A 10,152-nucleotide genomic window follows, 5' to 3' on the forward strand; every position below is an offset into this window, starting at 1 on the left:
AGACACTGGATGTTTTCTGGATTTCTGCACATTACTGTAAATGTTTTGCCTCTGAAATAAACAGATCCTTACAATATGTTGTTTGGAATTAAACTTTTTTAAATAGTTTATTTTGAAAAGGTAAAACAAAGCTACATACAGGTATTTACAGTTTATTCACCCCTAAGTTTAAGCTATTTTTGAGACTCTACAGTTTCTACATCTAACATTTCTTCAGGTCTGATCTGCTCTGAAACTGGGTCAAGGACTAGTTTACGCTCGAACATGAATACTGGCTTTAAGTGCTGTGTTCTGTCTGTTCACAGTGACAAAATCAACCAAATATATCAAAGATTAGAACGAGAAGTCTTCACTGCTCTGCCTCCATGTTGTGGCACATACGAGACATATGTACAAATTATCTACATGTTTCAAATTTATGATTACTGTGACGTTTGAGGCTCTTCCTCCCGTCTGAGGAATCAGCCGCGTCCATTGATGTGATATGGGTCGGCTGCTAGCATTGGTTCCTGGGACTCCTTCCTGTTCCTCTGCAGCTTTGGCATTATCGGAGGTGGCGGTTGACTCACAGTAACATGGTTGCTTCTGTCTGGCTGCAAATTAAAAAGAAAATCTTGTTTATGCAAATATGCCGCACGGTTAAAGCACCACACGTCATGTTCTGCATGACAAGCAGTTTTTCTTGCATCTAGAAAAACAACGGACTTTAAAAAGCCTGTGCTTAAGGAGTGTCCAAATAAACATTTTTTATATCTTCTGCTTTCAGAGTTGCTGAATATAGCTGCATGAATGTGCTTTTAATCTCAAACAAGTTCATACAAGTTGATTTTCATACCAAACTAAAACAAGTGACTACCACACATAAGCCTAAACTATGCAGAAATGTGATCGGTCAGTTCATAGAAAGTTTTCTTCTAGAAAGTATTTTATTATGCAGCTACTTTACAACTGCTAAGGAAACGTACCGTTTAATGCCACAATTTTCTTGAATGTTTATGTCCTCCTGCTCTTGGCAAACCATTTAGGCCAAAAAAACTCTTTGTTGGTCACTTCATTAGATATACATGTTCAACTGCTTGTTAACACACATATCTAATCAGCAAATCACCTTTAGGCATGTGGACATGTTCAAGATGACTTGCAAACTAAACATCAGAATGGGGAATAAAGGTGATTTAAACTGGATTTTCCATTATAACCATCTCGAGGGATTATAGAGAATGATCCTAGAAGGAGAAAATGTCTTTGATGCCAAAGGCCAGCGCAGACCGGCCAGACTGCTTCAAGCATGGAAATAACCACTAGTTACAACCGATGTATGCAGAAGACCATCTCTGAAAGCAGCAGCAGAAGACCGCAACAGGTGCCACTCGTGTCGACTAAGAAAAGAAAAACGAGGCTACATTTCACAAGTTGTGCCTTCTATTGTCCACAGTTGTGCAAATGTGTGATGCTATAATGTTAACATGGAACAAAATCTCCGACGAATGTTTCCATCACTCTGTTGAATTTATGCCATGAAGAACTAGCAAGGTGTACCCAATGAAGTGTCCGGTGAATGAGTATTGCTGGCTGATAAAGTGTTACATGGCAGTTTTTTAAATTAATTTGCAGAAAAGTATTTTTAAAATTTCTTTATTTTTCACTCATTTAAATAAAAAGCACATAATAATGTTTAAAATTAAACCTACACAATCTGGCTGCAAACGATCACCTTCCCTGTGACTCCCTCATCTCTCCTGACCTGTTTAGCCTCTTTCACTGTTACAGCCCATACATTATTCTTTAATGTTCAGTAAACATGTATAATCATACAATCATGTCTAACCTGTTGTAACTGAAAAATCCAGTTCTGATAATCCTCCATGCAGGTACAAGAGACCTGCAGCGGCTCCACCAGTTCACCTAAATCCAAACAAAAACAGTGATTATATGAAATGAATCACATATTTATTTTTGCCCTTCCAACGCTGCATTTAACTAAAAATACAAAGATACCACGTGTGTAGAGTGTACCTATCAGTTCAAACTCCAGCCGTCCAGGCAAGGCTGACCTCTCAACTGCTTTGACACTTTGTCGGGGCAACCTTCCCTGTTAGAATGACAGAAAAGACAAGTTGTTTTCTAGATGCTGCTTTAAAGGTTTTAACAACAGGTGAGCTGGGCTTCTGTCCTTAAAGACAGATAACCATATAAACAACATCTCCTCTCACATCATACGCAGTCGAAAGTCTAAAAGCTCAGCCAGAAACTAAACATGTAGAGCAGTCTGAAGCCTGAGCATCCACTTCTCTAACAGTGTATATATAAATACGAGCGAAAATGAAGAAAGAATAGTTAGTTCATCATTTTGGAAATAATTTTCTACTACAAAGATACTGAATGATGAAGGCAGAAAGTTTGAACTACCATGTTACCTACCAAAATAACAAGGAACATGTCATAATTACTGGGACACTGGGAAGTTTTGCTGTCACAGCAGCAGAAAAGGTGTTATTATGGATTTTTCCCACAGAGTAATTTTGCAGTACCTCATATCTTATAGTCAGGCGCTTGTTGTCAACAGATAGAAGCACGATGTCTTGAGGGAAGAGAACCATCAGTCTTTCTTGGAGACCCTAAAAGAACAAAGCCAGCATGCCTTGGTTACTGTATGTGAGCATACTCACATTTCCTGTTATACCGTGTTATCAAAGGAGCTTGCAAAGAAAAGCATCTGGACTTCTTTAAGTTGCTTGAAGACGTTTCACCTCTCATCCGAGAAGCTTCTTCAGTTCTAAAGTCAACTGGTGGAGAGTCCCAGATTTAAACCTAAAGAAGTCCAGACATTTTTCTTTGCAAGCTCCTTTGACTACCATGACCTGGATGACTGAGAACCTTCACAGACATATACCGTGTTATATTTCCAATTTAAAGGACGATCACATTAATTTTTTCTAGGATTTTTATCCGCTTTTGTTGTCTTTTGAAAAGACTTTTTGTGCATTGAGCAGCTTTATGGAAATTCTTGCCCATGTTCATTTGAGATAATCTGAACAAAGAACAACACTAATCTGAATCTCACTTCTGCCCATGACAGGGACAGAGAAGTGACTTGTTGAAGATACCCTGAACTTCTCTGTCAGTAAGTGCAGCTGTTTTTGCCGCTGTAAGCCTCTGTGATCTGGGGTTATCTCTGTCTATGTTACCTGCTGTTTATGCTGCTGATAGCCACTGTTAGTGGCTGTTAGTCTCTGTTATCTGGGATTAATCTATGTTAGTTGCTGTTAGCTGATGTTAGTCTCTGCTACCTACTGTTTAGCTTCTGTTAGCCACAGTTAGCAGCTGTTAGCTGGCTTTCGAGATACTTTTTTGAAGTAGATCTAACTCGGACACTTGTGAATAAACTCTCATATGATGTGAATGAGAATGTATATCAACCTGTTTATCTGAAGAAAACTGTGTTTTTTCTTTTTGTTTGTTTTTAGAACACTCCACCCTAACATTAGCTGACATAATGTTAGCTTATAACCAGCTGTTGTTGTTGTTGTTTAGCCGGCCTGTTGGCAGCTGTCTGGAGGGCAGGGTCATATGTCTAATCTGCTGGAAATAAATAATTGAGAAAATATCATGAATAAATAAGCATATTTAAGTTTTTGTGTGTTAAAACACCCATATTTTGGTTCAAGAGATGATGCTTGATTTGATGATGTAGAGAATGACGTTTTATCCAGACGCCGGTCACATTCTTTATGATAAAACACAGCTATGATCTGTCATATGGTGAGTCTGCATTCGTATGCCTATGAGTTTTAACATGTCCTATGCAGGTGGCTGGTCTCTAGTCATATATAAAACGCAGTTATGCGGAATAGCGATGTCTATCTCAACAACTGTATTCAAGATGGTGGGAGGACTGTATTTTTAATTGGATTAATTCTAAGTTTATGAGATTGCATTAAGTTGTTGGAAGATCGAATTACACACGTATCAATGTATATTTATGAGAACTCATAGCTGAAAAGAGTGAAAACTGCTACATGGTGATAGAGAACAAGGTTGCACATCCTTTTTCTTAGGAGCTGAGGGGAAATATGTGCTCTTGTCAATTATGGTTCAACTTGCATCATGTGGTAAATGTAGAAGGAAAGAGTACTGAAAATAGGGTCTTTACACTTTTCTGAGGCCTTTAAGAAGTCAGAAGAAAATGTCTTTCCATGCTGAAAGACAGCATGTATACATCATGTTCATTGCATTCATACAATATATGAATGCAATGAACATGATTTTAACAAGACTTTCCAGTTGTGGTTTGTCATAAGTTAGTTGCACAATGTTAATGTCATAGTTACCCAATCCTTTTTTACCGTGAATGAGAACTCAGAGCAGTCTTATTATTAATTTGCAAGCAATTTTTTTGGTTCCCTATGATGGCTTCATCATTTCCCCAAAGACTATTTTATAATTCTAATAAAACAAGATAATTTTTATTAGGATTTAAAAAAGAAGTCAAGTTTCTATTTAATGATCTAAATGGAAATTGCCTACCGTCTAATTTTGGTGATTTTTGTGCCCGCCAAACAGTTGATCATCTTTAGTTTAATATGTCAACACACAAAAAATGTTTTAAAAATATGTTACAGAAAACTTTCAGAGGACGTTGAAGAGTATTTACTACCTGTCTCTGTGTGTTGATGATGTGGACAATAGATACGTAGCTCGGCTGACCCATGTGCTGTATGGGCGAGCCCTCCCATTGCCATATTGGAGCTTGTAGTAAGTATTTTTTCAGTTCTTCTCTTTTCCAGTTCTCATCACACGGTAACTAGAAGAGAAATATGTGCACAGTGTATTTTACTGACATGTAACTACAATACTTTGGTAACCAGATGCAGTGCAACAGTTAGTCAGTACTAGATAGGAGAGAGCGCAGTGGGAGGGACTCATGGGTTGGATCATGGCCTTGTATCTCCTGTCTTCTGCGTGCTGCATCCATTTCTGTAGGTCTGCCGCACTGGCACACGTGAACACCTTGGAGTCCATCACTGGACCTGGATAGAAGAGGGAACAGCATAAACCATGCTTAGTTTTTCACACTGCTTTGCACGTCTTAGTGGAACTCTGTAATTTCCACGGACTCACTGCTGATTTCAAACATGTGTGGCGAATGTGACGCGTCCAAGTCCAGAGAGACAACTTGGAAGGAAAGTCCAGAAAGGGGAAGAATGCCCTGCAAGATAAACGAAGACAAACTTAAAGAAATGAATAACACCGACGATTAGATTCCTGTATTAAGATTGCAGTGCAGAAATTGCCTGACAACAAAAACCCAACATTTAAGAATTTAGGACATTGATCCCTAAAAGTTCCTGCAGATTTATTGTGTTTCTACACTTTCAAAACATAATTCACCCTACAAAGTTTGGAGATTTTCATCAAAAAAAAGTGAAAGGTGTTTGGGAAGGCGGCAGGCACAGTGGATCTGAATAGCTGCATTATAGACGTTTGACAGTATATTTGGGGTTTGACCCATAGCTGGAAATAAAAACTTAAATCATTCTATTTTCACCTTTTGCAACTTGGAAGTAAAATTCTAACCTGTTTGAATGCAGCTTGATGCAGGGTATTATGACTAGGGTCTAAAGTTACAGTATACAGTTTTCTGATCACAAGAGACAATTTAATAAGTTAATGAATTAATTTTTCATTATTAATAAAGCCAATGTGTGAAAAAAGGCATGTGCATGTACAACACAAGGATCTAAAGAGCCTTCCATTAGGTGACCTCAGTAGCCTGGGAGGGGTAAGGTTTCACAGTGGCTTCAGCAGTGGTAATGTCCCATGCCTTTTCCCAAACCTTGGTTCATGTGATGACGTAAAAGGCTAGTACTGGGTCAACGACCCCCTCATAAGGAACAACCCCCACTAGAATTTAAATACACATGCATGTAGTGTATGATCACACTTTTAAGCTGATATCATGTTTAAAAGGTTTGTTGTTTATGTCGACCAGTTTGGCTTGGGGTCCTCATAGAATGAGTTAAAAATGCTCTGTTGTAGCTGTTTTCTGCAGGGCACAAATGACAGCCCGTGATTTAATTTCCAACCCCCCGCAGCTTTATTATTAACACCCACTTTTAGTTTTATGTTACACTACACTAATCCAATAAAGGTTTTCACTTCTGTGAAAAAATATGTTTACTTCAGTTTTCCAGTGATCGTCTGCTAACATAGCATTTCTAACCACACGTCTTAAAAAGTATAAAGAATACCTCATAAACAAAGTCTTGCCGAGAGTGGTCCAGAGAAAGGATGAGTAGGTGGAAAGAGAACAAAACCAGGAAGTGTTCTTGGGTTTCCTGCAGAGGCACAATTCACAGGATTTAATCATTTTCACTGCTTTTTTAAAAGGGCCACATAAACACATGTGTGGGTGCTAAGTGACTTGTTTATGATATTTAACTAATTTATAACTAATTAAACTAATTTAAATGTGATTTTTCTTATTGCAGCAGTTTTTTTCATTTTATTTTGTTGCTCATTTTAGTTTAGTCTAAATCCAAGGACTGTCTCACACATTAAATTTCTCACTCCTTTTGTGTGTTACCATATTACCTGTGTGTAGCTGATGTAGAGAGACACCAGTGAGGAGTGGATGATCTCTCCATACATGTGGGCAGCTTGGCCCTCCCAGCCCCTGATTGGCTGTTGGGAGTATATCCTTTGGTGGAGCTCATCTCTGCTCTTTCCCCACAGCACCACCTAGAGACACAAAAATATATCACCCCATGTCTGTGGCTCATTTCATGTGTCTTATTTTTGTCTGTCTTTGACAGCAGTGTTAAAAGATGCAAGGTTTTCTCTTAAATAGAGAGAATTAAAAAAAAATTTCTAGTGGGTGGCCATTTCCCCCTTCCCACTATCTCGTATCACTGTATTTATTTATAGTCAGTATTAACACATGCATTACACAGCAAACCTGAATGTATTTCACCATTGCAAGGCTTGAATCACTGTCTTTAGGCAAACTTTGTGTGTTTAGGGAACAAATACAGAGGTAAAGTGTAAGAGTTGAATCAAGTCTGAGAACAAAGCTGTGTCTGGCAATGTTTCCTCTCTTGTATATTTCCTGTAAAGTTTGAATCACACCAAAGGGGAATGCAGAATATGTCACCGTTGCATTGGAAATTCCTACAGCGCACGAGGTCTCGTCTCACCCCGGCTGAGCACTACAAGTGTTAATTCAGACTCAACCACACAGCATGCTCTGACCTTGAAAAGTGCACGATCAAAGTGTCAAGATGTTTATTTGTCAAGTACACAGCACACACACATAGCAACCTCTTGTTCCAGGTGTGGTATTGAAGGTCTGCGTGGTGGCTGGGGCTGCTCGTCTCTGCTGTTCCTCACAGACAGCTGAAGTCTGGTTTCTCCCAGGCTCCACACACTGAAAACAAACACGCACTCTTGCTCAGTGAAGGTACAAACACTTTAATGCATTAGTCATAACTGTACTGACAATTAGCATACATGCCAAAATGGTCGATTTTTGAGTATAGTCATGCAGAGCTGAAAGGAAGTAGATATGATTTCATATTATTGTTTGAGAAGTAAGTTAAATTTTGACTTTGGACCATTCACATTTTAAAATAATTCTAATTTATCTAATACTGGGCCATGAAACAATTGAACAATTTGTGCCTGTTATGGCCATAAGAGGGTTATCCTCTCTCTTAGAGCAGGCTGACTACTTGTATTTGTAGGAAAATAATAATAGGTCCTTGTAATTGAAATATACAATAGTTTTTAAGAACATTGTAAAATGGCTAAGCACAAGCATTGTCCACATTGCCAGAAATTTAAATCAATGTATAAATATATGTTTGATAGATTGATTGAGGGGGAGCATTAAGCTACAAGAGGTGTTTTCAGTATAGATATTTTTGTATGTTTTACATAATGTTGTTATATAATGTATTAAACCTACCCAGGAACTAGCTAACTATATGACTGAGCTATAAATGTGTGATAGGGTCGGAGTTCATAAGTGTTGGTTCCTCCTGCTCATTTTTGAGCACTAGAGGACTTTATTTTTCTTCATGTATATGCTCTATTTAGTTCTATTTTGTATATATGACCACATGCTTGAAAACCGTCAATCAATCAAAACTCATTTTCTGAGAAAGATATCAAATGACTGAGGCAGGTGGTATAACCATATATAACATATAACCACATAATGCTGGCCTGGTATGGCCACAGTATAGACACCTTCTAAAGGCTGTTTCCAGCAGGATGACATGCCATAACACAAAGTTTAAACAGGTTTCGTGAACACAACAATGACTTCACACACAGTTCAACTTCACATTTTATATTATGATTGTGTAATATAATTACTGAGTGCATTCAAGAAGCCCTGTAAATAAACCTGAAACTCTGAAACAACACAAAAACAATCATGGCTGGGGAAATAAAGTCAAGTTTAATAATAAACTGACTTGAAGTTGTTATTACTGTTAGATATTTACTGATCTAACTCATCTGGTGATTAAACGTTATAGCTGTTTTTGTTATTATCATACTAGTGACGGCACTAGTTAAGCCGGTTCTCCTGAAATTGCATTATTTTCTTGTATATAAACAAGGTCAGCATCAGTATACTGAGCCAGTCAGTAGCTAGCAAGCGCACATTCTAAGACATCTTTGAAACACACACTTTTGTGTGTGTTATGAAATACAAACATAAGTGGCTTGCCTGATAAGCAGTTATAATTAAAGAGCTACACATAAGGAGCAGAAGCTCCTGCAGTGATTAGCTTCTGCTAATCCCCCAGCCTTTGAATGAGAGGGGATTTGTCCCGCCCTTACTCTGTATTAAACCCCTCCATGCTTCAACCATTGTCTTATAGTAATCTGCTAATCACATCAGTGCAGCATCACTGAGCACCCAAGTTCATGTTGAGTAAATAGGAGCCAATTAGCTCTCCTGTCTTGTGTCTCCATGAGGTGCTGATGGGCAGAAATCGAACGCGTGTCATTGGTTGTTCTGCAGTTTTTGTTTTCTTTTTCTTGTTGGATTTAAATCTAGTTTTAAAGTTTAAAGTGCTCTGTGTGACAACACATCCTGTTACTGTAAAGCCAAGCATGTAGTGTGTGTGGTATATCCTGTACATGATAACACTGAATATGCTGCAGTGCTGAAAAGGATTATGCTTGCGTTTTACATTATCACCTTAAAAATGTCAAGAATGAAATGCCACAGAAAACCGCATGTGTTGAAAGAGAAGCAGCTCTCTTTTCACTTTACAGCCTGCCACCGCTTCCTCCAAAACACAGAAAAACCACATTTAAAGTGACTTTAGAGATACACTCAAAAAAATACTGAGTGAAAGTCACACGTTGCCGTTCTGTTAACTGTTATTTATATATTTATATATATATTTATATAGTTAACTTTTTGTTGCAGGATCAAAATACAGTGAAATAAAATTGTTTGTTTTATTTTTTGAACAGCTCCTAGCTTCAAACACTAATCTTGCATTTGTGTCTTACCCTAAATTGTCTCCAGAGAGTTCCAGGAGCTCAATCTCATCAGGGCCCACCTCGTCCACTCCAGTATGCCTCTGGGTCACACTGCAGCATCCCATGACGGAGAAGGAGTCTGTCCCTCTTTACCTCGTCTCAGCTTCTGTTCCACACACTGAGCACCATCTGTCTAGACAATCATCCAAACAGTTTGTGCGTGCCTCATTAAAACCAAAGAGATAGCAAAAAAATGGGGGGGTGGGTTTAGAAGAGGATATTGTGCACAGGAGCAGGGGATGAGGAGGCGGTGTGCTGCTAAGCTCTAGTTCCCCCTTTTTGCCAGCATTCAGTGTGTATTTCCACAGAGCCCTGAAAACAAAAAGCTTTTGAAGAGGAATTGAAGACAAAAGTGGCAGGTTTTTGTTGAATTGCAGCGTAGTAGTTGTTCCTTCCTTCCTGTCAGTTGGCCGTCGGCAGATGACTGAGCAGCTTCCTATTTTACACTCTGAACTTACGCTGGGAACCTGCTGATGTATCAGCATGATAAATAAAAACTGTTTTGTCACAAAAAGACGAGCCGACCAGATGAAGGTCAAAAACTATCATACCTCCTGAAGTTGATAAGACAAGCTCCCTCCTTGTTGT

At 38.6% G+C, this 10,152-nt stretch overlaps 1 protein-coding gene and 1 long non-coding RNA gene across 2 annotated transcripts; one reads left to right on the plus strand and one right to left on the minus strand.

The window, feature by feature from the left end:
- Positions 1-67: 67 nt before the first annotated feature.
- On the minus strand, positions 68-9,629 carry LOC146684369 (putative pleckstrin homology domain-containing family N member 1). Its single transcript, XM_085443773.1, has 11 exons — positions 9,535-9,629; positions 7,321-7,426; positions 6,595-6,741; positions 6,252-6,338; positions 5,122-5,209; positions 4,894-5,030; positions 4,658-4,804; positions 2,532-2,618; positions 2,017-2,092; positions 1,829-1,905; positions 68-593 (listed from the first exon to the last, which is right to left on the minus strand). Exons 1-11 carry the CDS (start codon positions 9,627-9,629, stop codon positions 462-464), a joined length of 1,179 nt encoding a protein of 392 aa, XP_085299899.1. The 3' UTR covers positions 68-461.
- On the plus strand, positions 2,878-9,615 carry LOC146684370 (uncharacterized). Its single transcript, XR_014917137.1, has 3 exons — positions 2,878-3,124; positions 4,690-4,755; positions 9,551-9,615. It is a non-coding gene; the product is annotated as an uncharacterized LOC146684370 (long non-coding RNA).
- Positions 9,630-10,152: the final 523 nt, after the last annotated feature.

Source organism: Copadichromis virginalis, linkage group LG20 (assembly GCF_057382275.1).
Source record: "Copadichromis virginalis isolate Kocher_CV1m ecotype Utaka linkage group LG20, C_Virginalis_male_GT1.1, whole genome shotgun sequence".
NCBI classification, from domain to species: Eukaryota; Metazoa; Chordata; class Actinopteri; order Cichliformes; family Cichlidae; genus Copadichromis; species Copadichromis virginalis.